We start from the raw sequence: 19031 nt of genomic DNA on the forward strand, positions 1-19031 counted from the left end.
TACCACTGCACTGGTGTTATCAGCACCATGCTCTAACTAACTGAGCCAACTCTCCCTGTGTTCTTAGTTCCAGTTTTTTATACACAACCTTTCAAGACACTAAAAGATTCAATTCCACCTACATCTTGTAACCAATAACTAGTATTTGCTGTATGTATACAGTCATACCTCGGGTTGAATGTGCTTCAGGATGAGCGCTTTCGGGTTGCGCTCCGCGGCAATCCAGAAGTAACGGAGTGCATTACTTCCGGGTTTCGGCGCATGCGCAGATGCTCAAAATGACGTCACGTGCATGTGCAGAAGTGGCAAAACACGACCCGCACACATGCAGACGCACCGTCGCATCTTATGTTCTATTCAGGATGCGAACGGGGCTCCGGAACTGATCCCGTTCGCATCCCGAGGTACCACTGTATTATCGAGTTCAGAAATGATTTTAAATAAATAAATAAATCAAGTTTAAGGGGAGGACTGGAAGGAATGCAGTTTTATATAAGGATGTCTCCTCACAAGCCACGGGGACTCTCCAGGGTGTTCCCCATTTAGATACATTTCACTGACGCCCACAGAGGCCCGGAACATAACCCCTGTCTTAAGTGGGGAGTCGCCTGTACGCATCTTTTTGCAGACCGAAAGCAACAGCGACAGTTGTTTCCATTCCGGACATGGGACTAAGAAGTGAATGTCCACATTTTCTGGCCCCCTTTCCATTTTTGCCAGAATGCTCCGGCACCCCTATCCAGAACGCGTTTCAGAATGGGACTCCCATAGCCTCTCTGTCTCAGGCCATCTCCAGTGGAGATGTGGTTCCTTGCCTCCGCCTCTGTACACACCGCTGCAAATATTTGAAAAGGGAATAGCTGGTGACTCAAATCCTGGCTAATTCCAGCAGGGATGTAATGTTCCTCAAGTTAATGCACCTTTATCTTTCTGTTTGCCCATTATTCCTCTAGTACGGTGAGTCAGCCTTGGGAAAGCCTTCTGTTAAATCACAGTATTTACACATTGCACCAGTCGTACAATTTCGATGGGATCACATTCTTTTCCAGCACCCTCTCCGCCTGCGGAAAGCAGAACCAAAGCTTCTTCCGTAGATCTTTGAACGGAAAGAGAGCTAAACCAAGTTCCCTCAGTTTGTTGAAAGCTATGAGAATGTCACTGAAGCCTAAAATTCATTTTCAGAATTTTAAATGATGATATTCCAAAAGACAAAACTATTTTTTTCTTATATGCGATGTCTGCTGCAAGAATCTTGGTGGCTAAGTATTGGAAAGGGAACCAGTTACCGACTAGGGGAGAATGGTTATGTAAACTTTCAGAATATTTAGAATTAGCCAAATTGACAAATATAATAAGACAAAAACCAAAAAGTGAAGTGAAAAAGGAATGGGAGTGCCTAAATGAATACCTTAAAAGCCAAGGTTCGAGGACAGAAATCTGGCTGAGTCTGGAATAACCTTGTGAAGTGAAAGGATAAGAAAGAGGGATTTATATCTAGATGCTAGGATAGAGATGATAATGAAAACAGGGAAACAGGAAGACACAATGAAAGGTAAAGGAGGTGCTGTGGGATTGGTGGAAGTCAGTGTTTGTTTTTCTTTTTAGTGTTTATATTATTAGCTTGTAAGATATGGATTTGGTTTTTTTGGTATGCTGCTTTTTGTGTTTTGTGTATTGTTATTTTTCGTGCTGATGCTGTTGTGTGGAAAATACTAACAAAATTTATTATATTTAAAGAAAAAAAGAGAATGTCACTGAAGCAAAATGAGTACGGACATTTCTACAGAACGTCTTTCTCCCTTAAGTGGGCAATTTATCGCAACACCACAGATGTGCAAGGTATACACAAAATCCCAGGACGGATCAATTCCTTCTTTCTTCTCATATACAGAATTTTGTAATATCTGTCTGTTTAGGGCTCATCCCCAAGGATGTGGTCTACGGACAGCTGGCTTCGGGCACCAGGCCGGTTGCAAATAATGTCTGCAAATGTGACATGAAGGCTGTAGGAATCCCTTGCAGATGACAGCAGTGCCTGGAGACAGGCAGTCAGACAGTTAGTCAGATTGTGCATCTACAGAAGTGACCAAAGAAGGAATGTCTTTGGGAGGAGCATGGGGAAAAGAAACCCCATGTAGCAGCACATCCAGACGCCTTCATCTGCCCCAGCTGCAACAAAACATGTCTCTCCTGTATCGGTCTCTACAGCCACAGCAGGTGCTGAAACTCTCCAAAGGTTTGACTTCAAGGCACACTCCTCCATCGCCTCCTGAGACAGATGGATTATAATAATAATAATAATAATTTATTATTTGTACCCCGCCCATCTGGCTGGGTTTCCCCAGCCACTCTGGGCGGCTTCCATAAAAACCAAAAATACACTAAAATATCACAGATTAAAAACTTCCCTGAACAGGGCTGCCTTAAGATGTCTTCTGAATGTCAGGCAGTTATTTATCGCTTTGACATCTGATGGGAGGGCGTTCCACAGGGCAGGCGCCACTACGGAGAAGGCCCTCTGCCTGGTTCCCTGTAACTTGGCTTCTCGCAGGGAGGGAACCGCCAGAAGGCCCTCGGTGCTGGACCTCAGTGTCCGGGCAGATGGATGCCAGCAACTAGCAATTTAGGGTTTATCCAGGCTTCCTTTTGTGCCATGTTCCTAGGCACAGGACCAGGCTTTGAAGCTCTGCACACCTGGATATTTTTGGGGTCTTTTTGTCCCCAGGAAAAACTGCATTTTTTCACTGAATTGCAGCCAACAGCAACTGGGTTTTCTGCAGATTACCACTGGCTCTGTTTCAGCAGTAAAACGCGGGTTTCCTTGGGACAAATAGCCAACAACTCTCAGACATGGAGCTTTGAAGTGAGGATATGTTCCTGGAAAGCAAAAGGAAGTCTGGTTGAGTGCTAAATTGAGTGATTTCACAACTGTGCAATGCAGGCTACAACAGAGTCTTGTGGCACCCTTAAAGCATAGCCAATTTTTTTATGGTATAGGTTTTGTGAACTACAGTTAATGTCATCAGATGCATCTTGAATTGCAGGTATGTATAGTTAAAGCTATGGTTTTCCCAGTAGTGATGTATGGAAGTAAGAGCTGGACCATAAATAAGGCCGAAGAACTGATGCTTTGGAATTATGGTGCTGGAGGAGACTCTTGAGAGTCCCATGGACTGCAAGAAGATCAAATCTATCCATTCTGAAGGAAATCAGCCCTGAGTGCTCAGTGGAAGGACAGATCCTGAAACTGAGGCTCCAATACTTTGGCCACCTCATGAGAAGAGAAGAATCCCTGGAAAAGACCCTGATGCTGGGAAAGATGGAGGGCACAAGGAGAAGGGGACGACAGAGGACAAGGTGGTTGGATAGTGTTCTCGAAGCTACTAAAATTAGTTTGACCAAACTGCGGAAGGCAGTGGAAGACAGGAGTGCTTGTCGTGCTCTGGTCCAGGGGGTCACGAAGAGTCGGACACGACTAAACGACTAAACAACAACATACAAGCAGAAGGGGCGGGGAGGCTGTAAACAGTGAGGTCAGGAGGAAATAAAATGCTGGAAAGTACAGAAATGGATAATAATGCACAGTATTTAAACATGGTAATTCACAAAATAATGACTAAGTAATATGTGGCCTGCTATTTATGGCCAGCATCTGAAAGTTTATGCCATAATAAATTTGTAAAAAATCATGCCATGGGTTAAGAAGAGATGATATACACCAACACTCTTGAGATAACAGAATTAATCACAGCAGTAGAATTTTTACACTAGAGTCACTGCTCTGAGTTACTTTAGTGACCTATCCAATATTGTTTAGACATTTTAATGCAATGAACTCAAGCTCATTCCACTCCTTAACATAATCAAAGCCAACATGAGATGCATTTTGTTAACCTTTCTTAAAATTAAATACCACAACTCAATTGAAATCAGTGCTACAAAACCCAACATTAAATATCGTCCTAGAAGAACAAAACAATTTAAAATCGGAAGCCTAGAAACACACCTAAAAGTTCTGAAAGTAAAAATCTGGTTTTTTGGTGTTAGGAATCAAAAGAAGTACTTTCCCTGACACTTCTACTTTAGTAAGGAAAGGAAAATGTGGAGGAAAGATTTATAGGGAGTGTGTGTGTGATTTCTAGTTAGTGATACAATTTTTATCCTCAACTTGACAGGATGTAGAAAATAATTACAAATGAAAAGGTTATTCATAATTTTTAAATGAGTTAATTAGTAAACCCAGTCAGAGTCACTCATTACATTAATTAATAATTGATTATACTTGAAATTAAACACAGTTTTTCATTAAATCTAATTAAATATCTGCATCCCCCCCAAAAACATGGTGATTAGATCAGAGGGCCCGATAGCAGCTCTCCTCATTAACAATGTTTATGCAGTGCTCAACCAATTACTTTTGATTTTGAATAATTCTTTTAGAATTTGGAAATTATGGACTCATGATCCCCACCAGCATAACATGACCAATAATTCCCCCCCACCACCACTTTTAGCTTGGGTGCATCTTGCCAATCTACTTCGGCATGTGGAAGATACTTCAAAACCAGATAGGATATGAAAAAGAGTTAAGGTTTATATCCAAAGTAGTGCTACGTAAAGGCCCTGTCTGCACATTGATTTCTGTTTGTGCAAAGGAACGTTCTCCGACTCTCTTTCCCATGTAATGCTCCCTAAAGTTGTTCCAAGGGTTCCCCCAACCCTCCTGAGCAATTTGGGTAGGGTGTGGGGCCAGTGCCAGATTTAGGTAAAGGGTAAAGGGACCCCTGACTGTTACGTCCAGTCGTGGCCGACTCTGGGGTTGCGGCGCTCATCTCGCTTTACTGGCTGAGGGAGCCGGCGTACAGCTTCCGGGTCATGTGGCCAGCATGACTAAGCCGCTTCTGGCGAACCAGAGCAGCGCACGGAAACGCCGTTTACCTTCCTGCCGGAGCGGTACCTTTTTATCTACTTGCACTTTGACGTGCTTTCGAACTGCCAGGTTGGCAGGAGCAGGGACCGAATAACGGGAGTTCACCCCATTGTGGGGATTCAAACTGCCGACCTTCCGATCGGCAAGCCCAGATTTACGTATAAGCTAAACAAGCTATAGCTTAGGGCCCCACTCTCTTGGCCCCCCTCAAAAAAAATAAAATAAAAGAAATAAAACTGGATGTACATTTCCAAAATATAAAAAACAAATAAAATAAAACACACATACAGCAAGTGTTTCGTGTTGTGTAGGCTCCTATGATATAAGTCATGGGTCCCACCTGCTAGCCTGTTCCCTAAAATATAACTGGTTTGCTTCTTTCTATATATAGGGTGCCTACATTCTACATGGACTGGTTGTACGGCAATATGTGCAAATGGCTTGAGATACCTATTAGGTCCATAAATTACCAAATAGCATATATTCAACACAAAAAAGTGACAATTTGTTGTTGACAAAGGCCAGCTGGACATATAAAGGGCCCCATCACCTTTAGTAGCTTAGGGCTTCCTCAGACCTAAATCCGGCCCTGTGTGGGGCAGCGGTGTAGCATGCGTTGTCAGCACCAGGGGCAAGGCAAGTAATTTGTGCCCCCTAACCCGGTGCAAGGCAAGTAATTTGCGCCCCAACCCCTAACCTGCCGCCGCTGCCAGCTTCTTCTTGCTGCTGCCTGGGCTGGTCGGGCGTGGTTCTCTACCGCGCTCAGCGCTGCACTGGGCGGCCGCTGCATTGTCCCCCCCCCCAGATAGTCCCTCCCTCGCTCTCTCTCCGCTCCGCACTGCAATGCACGCCTGGCACCCTCCCCCTCCACAGTGGGCGGCGACCTGGCAGCTCGGATCGGATTCGCACAGCCAGCACTGCAGTGAGAGAGAGTGAGTGAGCCAGGTAGGGGTAGAGAGCTGCGAGTGCGAGCGCCCCCCCCAAATGTTGCGCCCAGTGCGGCTGGCCCCCCCTGCACCCCCCACGCTACGCCACTGGTGTGGGGCACACACAAGGGTGGGGTGGGGAGAGTGGACGTTTTGTTGCACAAGTATAAATCGTTGCACTAACGGAACAGGTGAAGTGGACAGCCCCCAAATGCTTATGTAAAGAAAGAAAGAAAGGGGAAGAGGAAGAGGAAGAGATTTTCACACATCCAACCCACCCCCCTGGCCAACAAGTCCTGCCTGCTTTTGATGGATGCCAAAGTTCTGCAGGAACTAGGGACAAGTTCCTCTGACACGCGGAGATAATGTCCCAACATCTACTTGGCGCATAAAGATAATGCAAGATAAATGGGACGCCGGGGTTGGCCATACTTGGCAAATGATGAAAGGTGACTGCAGCTTCCATCAAGCTGCTATCAATTTAATGCTCGCTGATTAATCACTTCTCCTCCTGCTATGGAGCACGCTAAAAAAAAACCCGGTGATTGTAAGCACGGCGGCAATCTTTTGAGAGCCGGGGTTGGGCCTGGAAGAGAGATTCGGCCATTAAAGAAATATCCACCGGAAGAATACGGCCGCAGAAGAAATAATCTGTTGGTAACAAATTGCACGCATGAGGGACACAAGCAGGAAAGTCCTATATTCTACTCACATGTGCAGCTTTGCAGCAAGTTATAACACTAATGCTTTACTGTTTGATGGCATGGAAGAAGTGGAGACAAAATCAACAGGGAGCTCAATTCTGATGCATGGGAACAAGTGCTTTTACCTGGGCTTAAATAGTCCTAGGAACATAATTATAGCAGCACAACCATCCCCATCTATTGGGTTGTGGATTTGTTGGTTTTTTTTGGTAAGGTTTCAGTTTTTTTTTCCCCCCTAATGGAAACAAATACAAAACTGGGACTGACATGTTCAGCTGGTGTCTCAGCGAAGGAGAAAAGAGAGACATAAACCATTAGTATTTGTTTTCTGAATTGCAGTAGCATCATCATCAAGAGAGCAGCAGGCAGGCAGGAAATACAGGAAAAGAAATGGGGGTGAGAATTCCAGGCGCAAAGAGGTATGTGTTTTTTCACTGAGACCGACGCATTACAAGCTGAATTCTTCAGGGACTCGCTTAGGCACAACCCCATTCCGGAGACAGGCTCCCTGCTCCATTACGCAATAATTCTGAGAGATGATTTAATTATTACATAACAGAATTTGGAGGCTGTTGTGCCCAAGAGCACCTCAAAAAAGAATTGAATCAGAAATGGGCTGGTAAAGACACAGTTGAAAGCCTTTATCCTTATCCCGCAAGATCACTGTCCCCACCCCTCAAAGTCTTCAATCCTTTCTTGTCTTAAAAGTATTGGAAAAGCTGGGAAATTGAGGAAGGCCACTTTCCATGTTTGCCAGCTATTGTGCGGAGATTCTGAAAGGGGATAAACAATATTCCAGATTTTGTATCTGGAATGTTTTGCCCCAAATTACATAGACTTCATAGATGGGTAAAGCTGCAGACAGTTCTTCCAACCACCACCGCCCTATTTGTAGCTCCATTCACCTAATTTATCGGGGAAGGGGGTGGAAACAAAGAAATCAAAAATCAAGGTTAAATTGAGTACTGGGGTACTCTGGGGGCAAGCTGACTCTTCTACTAACCTGCCCCCCTCCCTTCCCACAAGATGTTTCCCTGTCAAAATTCAGAAATCACCAAAAAGGAAGTAACCACATGCCGCCACTCCAAGTGAGCTGTTATCTACTGCTTGCCCTCTAGGTATTTGTAGATGTCTCCGTTTCTCTAAGAGCAGAATATGCATTTACCATATTTTTCACTCCATGACGCAATTCCTAAAAAGTAAGGGGAAATGTCTGTGTGTCTTATGGAGCGAATGCGTGGTCCCTGGAGCCAAATTGCCCAGGGGCAAAAAGCAGATCATGCTTTTTTTTTTTTTTTTTTTGAAAGAGGGAAGTGGGTGTTGAAACAAAGCCGCTGATCGGCAAGCGATAGGGAGGGAGATAAGGGATGCTTGCAATAAAGGAGGCTGCCTGGGAGGGGGGAGGTAAAGACAACAAACTTGCAAGGAGAGGAGACAGGAAGACTAAAGCAATGAGGAGAGAAATTAGAAGAAAAGGAGGAGCAAAAAACTGCTCCAGCTAAGGAAAAGACACTAAGGCAAACAAGAGGGAAGGGAGTGTTGAAAGGAAGCAGCTGATCAGTAAGGGATCGGGAGGGAGATAAGGGGCGCTAGTGATAAAGGAGGCTGCCTGGGAGGGGGGAGGTAAAAGCCCATGGAACCTCAGGATTTTTGCATTAAAGGTAAAGGTAAAGGTACCCCTGCCCGTACGGGCCAGTCTTGACAGAGGGTCGCCCCAAATTCACCATCAGATCACATGTCTGTGGCCACAGCATGAACCACAAAAATCATACATCCACTGTTTCGTTCAGACTATATTTTTTTTCTTGTTTTTTCCTCCTCTAAAAACTAGGTGCATCTTATGGTCAGGTGTGTCTTATGGAGTCAAAAATACGGTACCTGTAGCATATGGCACAACAGACTGTTTAAAGCAAGGTTTCCCAAACTTGGGTCTCCAGCTGTTTTCAGACTACGACTCTCTCATCATCCCTGGCTAGCAGGACCACTAGTCAGTGATGATGGGAATTGTAGTCCAAAAACAGCTGGAGACCCAAATTTGGGAAACCCTGGTTTAAAACATAAGCAACTTTTTGGAGCTATCCTCCTGATGTTCTAGACGTCTACTGGATGAGTTCCTGTATGTATTTGGGTCTTTTACTTATTGATCAGCTGTTTGGAGTGGTTGGGAGAAGATCTGTCCAGCAAATTCCTTCACCTCCCCCCCCCCCCCAGTGGAGAAATCAAAATTGTTACAGGCAGCACACAGTATGCAAGGCAGATGTTCTCTCTGGACACTGATGTTTTCACAGAGTCAAAGGAGAAAGATAGGCCCCAAAAAGGAAGGGAAAGCTTACCGATAAAATAAGCCAGGAGTATCACCAGTGTGATTGAGATGATGATGGCACTCAAGGCAGCACATTTCCACGTACAGTACTTATAAGGTTTCTTCAGGTTAAAGGCCGGCCTAGAAAATGTACTTCTGGGAAGAGGTCGAGGGGGAGGCGAGTACACAGTGCTGGACGTCAAGGGGTATCCCGGAGACGTTGTACAAAAGAGAGGAGAGGTTCCTCCGGGCTTGAAGAGGAAGTGCCTGTGGGGAGAGAAAGAGAGAGGTTGCAAGTGATTGAGGCGCAAGGAGGATTTTAAACTTAGCAGTGCTTGGCTAAACAAACACACACACACACACACACACACACACATAAAAACAGTGCCATGCATCGAGGACAAAGGCTTTGTAAAAAGAGGAATGAAGAAGAAAGAAAGAAAGAAAAGAAAAGAAAAAAAGAAAGAAAGAAAGAAAGAAAGAAAGAAAGAAAAGAAAGAAAGAAAAGAAAGAAAGAAATGAAATGCATCCACTGAAATTAAAAAAATAAGCCTGTTAAAGAACACTGAAGCTACTCATTCATGTCTCCATCAGAAAACCAAATTATATTGGTTGTATACAGCGGTGACAGGTGTCCAATGAGCAGAACCCAGGGAGACCAAGAGAAGTGGATCTAAGAGTTAATGACACACAGATCCCGGTCCAGTGAGGTCCAGTGCCGAGGGCCTTCTGGCGGTTCCCTCCCTGCGAGAAGCCAAGTTACAGGGAACCAGGCCGAGGGCCTTCTCAGTAGTGGCACCTGCCCTGTGGAACTGCCATCCCACCAGATGTCAAAGAGAAAAACAACTACCAGACTTTTAGAAGACATCTGAAGGCAGCCCTGTTTAGGGAAGCTTTTAATGTTTAATAGGTTATTGTATTTTAATATTCTGTTGGAAGCTGCCCAGAGTGGCTGGGGAAACCCAGCCAGATGGGTGGGGTATAAATAATAAATTATTATTATTATTATTATTATTATTATTATTATTATTATTATTATTATCCACTCTCATGATGTTATCTACTACACTGCACAGAGTGAAGGACGATGCGTGTTATGTTTCTGCCACTGACATTTTGTGACAAGTGTCGAAAGTTTGGTCAGCGGTGATCTTTTGGAGCCCCTGCGGTGGATCTTCACATCTTTTACTCTCTCTGTAAAGAGAAGGGCACCACCCAAAGCCGAGCTGGTACGCACTGGGAGATGTTCTCTCATCAAAACAGAAGGAAGCAGCAGGATGTGAAGGTCTAAGGATACAACTCCACATTGCAAGAAGCAAAGGGGGATTCCCAGCCTAGTGTTTCCCTCCAAGTGGAGATGAGAGAGGGGCATGTTTGCAGGAGAGAAATCAGTGGACTTACACCACTGAGAGAGCCAGTCAACATGGGTGAGGTTAAGGCTGTCTGATGCCAAGTCTCCCCTGCAAGTGCCTCATCCTGTGCTCCATTCACACGACTTTCTGGTCACCACCATGATCTGCTTGTTGAACCTCTTCCTAAGACACCTTGGTTGGCCAACCCTGAATATTCTAGATCAGCCTTTCTCAACACTGGGTCCCCAGATGTTCTTGAGCCACAACTCGTATGAACCTCTAAGCCAGGACCATGCAATCATCATCTGAGGCCCTTCTTTGTGCGCCTCCTCCATGAGAGGTCCAGAGGGTGGCAAGACAAGAACGGGGCCTTTTCTGCAGTGTCTCCCCGTCTGTGGAATGCTCTCCGCAGCGAAGCTCGCTTGGCGCTTTCATTATACACCTTTAGGTGAAAATGCTCCTTTATAACCAGGCCTTGGGCTAATTAAACAATCTATGTCCTTTTAACTGTGTTTGTGGGAGGGGAGTTATTTGTTTGTTGGTTTTTGTGCTATGCATGTTCTTGCCCTTGTTTTTATTACATATTTTGTGTTCTCATTTGGTGCATAGCCCTGTGATCTTCAGGGCGGTATTCAAATTCAATCCATCATCATCAACAACAATTCCCATAATCCTTGACCACTGGCCATGTTGGCTAGGAAAGATGGGAGTTGTAGTCCAAGAACACCTAAGGGCCCAAGGTTGAGAAAACCTGCTCTAAGATGGATCACTGGCATGTGGTCCAAAATGACAAGCTTTATTTACATCATTGGCATTCTCCCGTTCTTCTGTGAAGGCCCAGATGGCACACATAAGGTGTTCATAGGCAGCTCAGCTATCCATGTACTGACCAGCCTTAGACTTGCTTTTGGGGAAGTTTCCTCCAGGACCACAGCCCTGAGACCAGGTACAGAATAAGCAGCAGGGGGTTAAAACTATCCTAATTGATTGCACTGATCAGGATTTTTCTTTTTTAATAAGGAACGGGCTGCATTCCACTTGCAGAATGACTTCTGCTCAGCCAATGGAACTTACAGGCCTTCTCCCTGCATGCCCACCCTCCAAATATTCTCTGGGTCCACCCATCCCACCCCCAAACAAATTTGGAAGGGGGTGCAGGGGGGTGCAAGAAGAGGAGACGGAGCAAAATTTGTTTGCATGAGTGGAAGTTGTTCCACGAGTGCAAAGACTTTGTTGGATGCAGTCCCACTGGCTCTTACTGAGACACAACCACCAACCCTTTAGGGAAACAAAATGTTGCCAGTTCCATGATTCCCTGAAATACATGCCAACTTCTCCAATCAAAATGATGGACACATGGGAAAAAGTGCCACCGAAGCAAACCACCGCTGTTGTCAAATAGACACAAAGACACTCCCCACCCCCAAAAAAGTTCAGATGTGAAACCTGGAAAACATCGGATTAGGACATTTAAACGATCTCAAACAAAGCATGAAGCAAAACACAGTGACATGTCTTAGAAGACCTGCTATCCCGCTACAGCTGCCTCTGTGTTAGTGAAATGGCTTTCAAGGTGTCAGGAGGAAGCCAATGAGATGCTATGGATTGGCATATTAACGAGGCTGCCATTAATATGTGCAGGACGATTTGCGTTCCATACTGTCATGAACCTCATTGTTCCGATTACGACTTTTTTGAGGGCGGGGGAGGAGGTGGGGGGAAGAGAGGAAAATAGGGTAGGGGGATAGATTACGTGAGACGAGAAAGTGAGAGGGGAAATAATAATATGACAGATTAATTTGTCATGCAGAGGACCGGGGAATGGTTGCAATATTAACAGAGCAAAGACCACATTAAGCGTCAACGTACCCATCATTGAAAGCACCGTCATGTCGGGAGGAGGTGAGAATGTCCATCTCAATGAGGTTGTCCTGCAAATTCTCTAGGAATGTCTGCTTTGCTATGTTTCTACATACATATGGAAACATGAATGAAGCCAAGTGAGACATGCATCTATGAAGTGTGACCTCATAAACCCACAAATGGTTATAAGTGCAGCTGTGCATGGGATTAGAATGATGGGCCACTCATTGATATGTATAGCATGTTACAACATATACATATATAGCATTTGTGAATGTTCACTTCCATATATACACACATCTACTCTATGTATGCGCACACACAAGAATATATACGTGTGTGTATAGCCACAAATATCTTAACGTTTGCTGAATGTTCGCATTCACGTCTCAAGGCCAGCGAACCGACACGAACTTTGGGAACGTGTGAAAATTCATTTTGTCGGTGAATGCCAACCATCACAACCGGGTGATAGGAACACTCAGCCGCGTTATCCTCTTTTGAGTTTTCAGACATTCGCAGAATTCATCTGGGATTGCCAACAGTCACAGGTAAATGGCGACATTCATAAGATTTCAGACATCCAATGCAATTGGTAGTGATATCTACACACACATATACACACAGATCTGTGAGCACAAAACATTGTTTGGTGCCTATGTTTGCATTTCACGGCTTTGCTGCCAACGCAGCTGTCCAAACCCATCGCGCATGAATCTATCTAATCCACTGGACGTCTTAATTTCGCGCAGCAAGCATCCCTAGTAATGAGTCTGGCTCTGTGGGTGCTCCGGCAAGAAGACAGACTACGCCAGTCAGTCAATAATCTTTCTAGAGAAACCCTATTCTTGCCGATCCACAGATAAGAATTCAATCAGACGGAATCTCATTCTCTTTCTTCTTTTGGGTTACATTTCACGTTGCCGCTGCAAGGAGAATTGTTAACGTCTAAGACAAGCGCCCGCCCCCCCCCCCCGCCAAATATCCTTACCTTATATTGCTGGAACGCATAGTTCAAGAAACATTTGAGAGTTACAATTCTGTGTCTGGTTTTTCACTCCGAATGTATACAGCCCAAGACACATCAGCACCAATTCATTTTATCCAGGAAAACAGGCAGACAACATAATTATGCCCTGTACACATCCCCTGAATAAGCACCCTTGAACTCACGTCAACCTCTGGTTTGCTTAAAATTCAAAAGCTGAATCAGACACTGGAGCCAATTGAAAACAAGTCAACAAAGGTCTCTCCCGGCGAGGTCAGGAGCTCTTGAGTCAACCCTTATTTCATCCAAGAATAAGCGACCATGTAAACAGGGTGATCATACCTTGATATGCAAATGAGGCTGAAGCGGAGATTCCTGACAGCAGTGGTTTACTCTGAATGCCCTAACATTAGAGGACAGCCTTCCTATATTGAAATAAGCGGCCTGGGTGGCTAGGGAAACCCAGCCAGATGGGCAGGGTATAAATAATAAATTATTATTGTTATTATATGAAAGTTTCTGTGATGCTACTGGACTTTCAACCTTGTAGGGTCTTCTTTTCTGGCTTTACCAAAACCTACTGGCTTGGATTCACATCTTAAAAAGCAGAGACATCACCTTGCCAACAAAGGTCCGTATAGTTACGGACCTAGTATAGTTAAAGCCATGGTTTTCCCAGTAGTGATGTATGGAAGTGAGAGCTGGACCATCAAGAAGGCTGATCGCCTTCTTGATCGCCAAAGAATGGATGCTTTTGAATTCTGGTGCTGGAGGAGACTCTTGAGAGTCCCATGGACTGCAAGAAGATCAAATGCATCCATTCTTAAGGAAATCAGGCCTGAGTGCCTGGAAGGACAGATCCTGAAGATGAGGCTCCAATACTTTGGCCACCTCATGAGAAGAGAAGACTCCCTGGAAAAGACCCTGATGTTGGGAAAGATGGAGGGCACAAGGAGAAGGGGACAACAGAGGACGAGATGGTTGGATAGTGTTCTCGAAGCTACCAGCATGAGTTTGACCGAACTGCGGGAGGCAGTGGAAGACAGGAGGGCCTGGCGTGCTCTGGTCCATGGGGTCACAAAGAGTCGGACACAACTAAACGACTAAACAACAAATAAATTCAATAAATAAAATAAATTCCTGGGGCTGATGGGAAGGCCACAGGTGCCCCATCCCTTTCACAGAGCATTGCGTTTTCAGGTGTTATGCAGTGAGGGTGGGAACCAAACTTGATTTGCTGCCTTGCATATTGTGGGACCCCAGGCCCCATCACCCCTGGCTACTGGCCATGGGGGCAGGAAGTGATGGCATTAGGGAGTCTAGCAACATCTGAAGAGTCTCAGGTTCCCCACTTTTGCTCTATAAAGTGCTCTCAATTTTTTTTTTTTTTGGGGGGGGAATCCCACTTTCCCTTGGCAGAGGTGAGGGGCAATGGTTTCTTTCCATTTCCCCCACTTTTGCCGCCAGCCTTTGCTGGGAAGGCGAGTCTTTGGCCGCTTCCTGATCCCGAGAAGAGAAACACAATTCACATTTATAGCTTTGAGGTGTAGAGGATCGAGCTGCGTGAGTCAAAACGCCAGCTCGGAAACCGTTAAGAACCAAGCCCGGCGTATTCAGAAGTTGTATGTCAAGAAGAAGGCAGTAAAAAAAAAGAGTGTTTTTGATGGATGCACCATCAAGAAGGGTAGCAGCGAGGATATAAATATGAATTTATCAGTAGTTAAAAGCCTGTGTGTAAAAATGGGTTTCTACAATGGAACTGTACGTTTCAGCGGGAGATTGCCAATATAACGCTAGGCAGGATGTTGGGTTGTATAATGTTTAATGCAAGCATCAATAACAGAATAGAAGGGGCTTAGCGGAGGAGGGAGACAGGAGGCAGCCCTCTGAGTCGAGATGAAGGGGGGGGGGGAATCAAATAGGAAGGAGAGAAGAAAGCTGCAAAGAACGATGGCTTTATTTCTGAAACTCGGACATGTTCCTAAGTCTTTTTGGGGGTGATATTCTTTGTATTCATGCCTTTTAAAAAGCCTTGAGGGAGCAAGCAGCTAGACTTCATAAGGAACAATGCTGAAACAGGAACCCAACTCAGCTCGCTCCCGTCTTCCACGTAACATGGAAGAACGGTGTGATGTCATTACTCAGAATGTAGGAAGCGCCTGGCTGTTCAAGCCAATGGCCCACCTAGTTCAGAATTTTTGTCTCATGGTGGCCAACCTGGGAAGTCCGCAAGCAGGAACCGGGTGCCATAGTAGCACCCTCCCCACTTGCGATTGTCCACAACTGATAGATAGATCTCTGAACATGGCCATTGCGGCTAGCAGCTATGATGATGATGATGATGATGATAATAATAATAATAATAATAATAATAATAATAATAATAATTTATTATTTATACCCCGCCCATCTGGTTGGGTTTCCCCAGCTACTCTGGGCGGCTTCCAACAGAACACTAAAATACAATACCCTATTAAACATTAAAAGCTTCCCTAAACAGGGCTGCCTTATGATCAGCCTTATCTTCCACGAATCTGTCTAATCTTTCAAATCCCCCCAAGTTGGTGGCCATCATTGCTGCTTGTGGGAGTGGCCTTAACTCTGCGATGTGTGTATTTTCTTCCCCTGCCTTGTATCTTCCAACATTCGGTTTCACTGGATTTTCCCGTGTTCCGGTAATGAGAGGGAGAGAAACCCTTTGTCAACTTTATTCGCGCCTCACAAAATGTTATACACCTCCATCAAGTCCCCTCATGCTATAAGATATAGCTGAGAAGAAGGGGAAATGGGACACAAGGCAACTGAACACTGCAGGCCACCCCAAAGTCCTGCCCCATCTCTGTCTCCTTCCTACTGCACATGTGGTTCAAGTTTGAAAAGTGTTGCATGTGTGCCTTTGAGCAAAGGTAAGAACACTCTACAGGAGGGAGGGTCTTAAGTCGCCTTCCCTGTTCCTGAGAGGCATCCCACAGCTCAAATCCACAAAACAGTGCAGTTACTGAACACCTAGCGGCAGCTAGACTGATGAGCTGCTGCATTTTGCAACCCTCACCGTGTCTTCAGGCGAGTAAGATCACCTTTGAAGGTGACCCAGAAACTACAACTACAGTGGTACCTCTGGTAGCAAACGGGATCCGTTCTGGAGGCCCGTTCGCAACCTGAAAAGAGTGCAACCTGAAGCGCCGTATCTGCGCAGGTGTGTGGCGCGATTTGGTGCTTGTGCACATGCGCAAAGCATGATTTAGCGCTTCTATGCATGCGTGAGAGGCGAAACCCGGAAGTCACCCTTTCCGGTACTTCCGGGACGCAACCTGAAAAGACGTAACCTGAAATGTCAGTAACATGAGGTATGACTGTAATCCAGAATGCGGCAGCTAGACTGGTGACTGGGAGCGGCCGCTGAGACCACATAACACCGGTCTTGACAGACCTACATTGACTCCCAGCACATTTCTGAGCGCAATTCAAAGTGTTGGTGCTGACCTTTAAAGCCCTAAACAGCATCTGCCCAGTATACCTAAAATAGCGTCTCTACCCAGTGTGGTCTCTACCCAGAGAGCCAGTGTGGTGTAGTGGTTAAGAGCAGTGGACTCGTAATCTGGTGAACTGGGTTCGCTTCCCCGGTCTTCCACATGCAGCTGCTGGGTGACCATGGGCCTGAAATCTCTTCTCTGAAATCTCTCAGCCTCACTCACCTCACAGAGTGTTTGTTGTGGGGGAGGAAGGGAAAAGGAGATTGTTAGCCGCTTTGAGACTCCTTCGGGTAGTGATAAAGCGGGATATCAAATCCAAACTCTTCTACCCCCATCGTTCAGCCCGGACACTGAGATCCAGCTCTGAGGGCCTTCTGGCGGTTCCCTCACTGCGAGAAGTGAAGCTACAGGGAACTAGGCAGAGGGGCTTCTCGGTAGTGGCTCCTGCCCCATGGAATGCCCTCCCATCAGATGTCAAAGGAATAAACAACTACCTGACTTTTAGAAGACATCTGAAGGCAGCCCTCTTTAGGGAAGTTTTTTAATGACTGATGTCTTAATGTATTTTTAATCTCCTGTTGGAAGCCGCCCAGAGTGACCGGGAGACCCAGCCAGATGGGCGGGGTATAAGCAATTATTATATATGCACGTTGTGACAGAGACTGATAATCCAAGAAATGTGAAAAGCCTGACAGTAGTTTGATCAGGCAGCAGTTTCAGCACCACGGACAGTTCCAAGGAGACAATTTGCTTCAAGGAAAGGCTGGAACTAATTTCCTGCTGAATCGATCCAAGTTCCCTGGCATCTCCAGTTGAGAAGATCAGGCAGCATAAGAACGTAAGAGCATTCTGCCTGTGAGGAGCCTGAAAGTAGGACTGAGTAGAAAATGCACTGCCACCTGCTATTCCCAGCAACTAGTATTCAAAGCCAAACTCCAACAATGGAGGCAGAAGACAGCCAATGTGGTTAGTAGTCATGTCTAGCCATCTCCCCACATGCATTGATCTAATCCTCTTTTAAAGGCATCCAAGCTGATGGCCACCACTGCTTCTTGTGGCAGAGAGTTCCACAGTTTACCTATCAGCTTCACGAAGAAGCAATTTCTTTTGTCTGTCTCGAATCTTCCAGCACTCAGCTCCATTTGGTATAGATGGGTTTTTTAGTGTTCTAGCATAAGAAAGGCCCCAGACTAAGATCTTGGAAAGCTACTGTCGGTCAGAGCAGACAATACTGGATTAGATGGACAAATAGCCTGATCTGATAGATGGCAGTATTGCAATGCTCAGTGGCAAAAATGGGGAGGGGGTGGGCAGGAAAGAAGTCAGAAACCCTTAAGTCAACACGCCAGGGCCCCAAATTAGATCCAATTAGACGTGCCCATAGACTCTGGGTACATTTGCAGCAGTTTCTGACAACCTGTGGTTGACAACAGTTTTAAAAGTGATGGGAGTTTCTCCGGAGCAATAAAGACTCACCTGTAACATGCAATTATCCAAAGACAGAAGGCAAGGAAAGAGATGTGGCGAAGGAACTCGGGGAAGTGGAGGGAGAAACTAATGGGGAAGGATGCTAATTGATTGATGTGGTGCTTTGTATGGTTCCAGACTTGCCGGAGCAATATTTTAGGCAGCGGAAAATGCATCCGATGACATCTCCCCCATTATGTCTTAACAAGATCAAGTTCTCCTGTGCGGTAGACTACAATTATACTCGCTGCGATCGGCGCAGCTAGGAGGCTAAATCTTTTCAATATATTGACTGATTCCAGTTTCTTAAATAGGATATTGATTTATTTCGCTTCGGGGGGACGAAGCTATACAAAAGAACGCATGCACACGTAAGCCCATTTTGAATTTATGTTTCTCATTCCCATTTTAAATGGGGGAAATAGCCTTACAAGCTACGGTTAATGCCGATGATATTTCCAAACTGTGGAAGACTGCGAGGCAATTTCCCCTTTCTCTTCGTCCAAGTGAAAATGCGTCAGGAATAAGCTATGAAGATACTACTAACACTAAAAAAAAAAGGAAACAAAAGCTAAACTAAGTCCCCACTGAAAGTAAGGAAGAGCCATATCTTAGTGGCAGACGATGTGCTCTGCATGAAAAAGTCCCATGAAAGACCTACATTGGCTCCCAGTACGTTTCTGAGCACAATTCAAAGTGTTGGTGCTGACCTTGAAAGCCCCTAAACGGCCTCGGCCCAGTAGACCTAAAGGAGTGTCTCCATACCCATTGCTCAGCCCAGACACTGAGGTCCAGCTCCGAGGGCCTTCTGGCAGTTCCCTCACTGTGAGAAGTGAGGTTGCAGGGAACCAGGCAGAGGACCTTCTTGGTGATGGCACCCGCCCTGTGGAATGCCCTCCCACCAGATATCAAGGAAACAAACAACTACCTGACTTTTAGAAGACACCTGAAGGCAGCCCTGTTTAGGGAAGTTTTTAATGTTTGATGTTTTATCATGTTTTTAATATTCTGTTGGAAGCTGCCCAG

General features: G+C 45.4%; 1 protein-coding gene across 10 annotated transcripts in view; it reads right to left on the reverse strand.

Moving 5' to 3' along the window:
- The window catches only part of TENM4 (teneurin transmembrane protein 4), a 649734-nt gene that overhangs the window by 212977 nt on the left and 417726 nt on the right, over nt 1-19031 (reverse strand). For 9 of the 10 annotated variants that reach the window (XM_079973241.1, XM_079973247.1, XM_079973242.1 and 6 more), the window contains 2 exons: nt 12084-12182; nt 8894-9129 (listed from right to left, as the gene is read on the reverse strand). In XM_079973241.1, coding sequence (XP_079829367.1) covers nt 8894-9129; nt 12084-12182 — 335 coding nt within the window. The remainder of the gene's footprint in view (nt 1-8893; nt 9130-12083; nt 12183-19031) is intronic. The other variant, XM_079973246.1, reaches the window with a different exon arrangement.

Source organism: Podarcis cretensis (genome assembly GCF_951804945.1).
Source record: "Podarcis cretensis genome assembly, chromosome: 4".
NCBI lineage: Eukaryota > Metazoa > Chordata > Lepidosauria > Squamata > Lacertidae > Podarcis > Podarcis cretensis.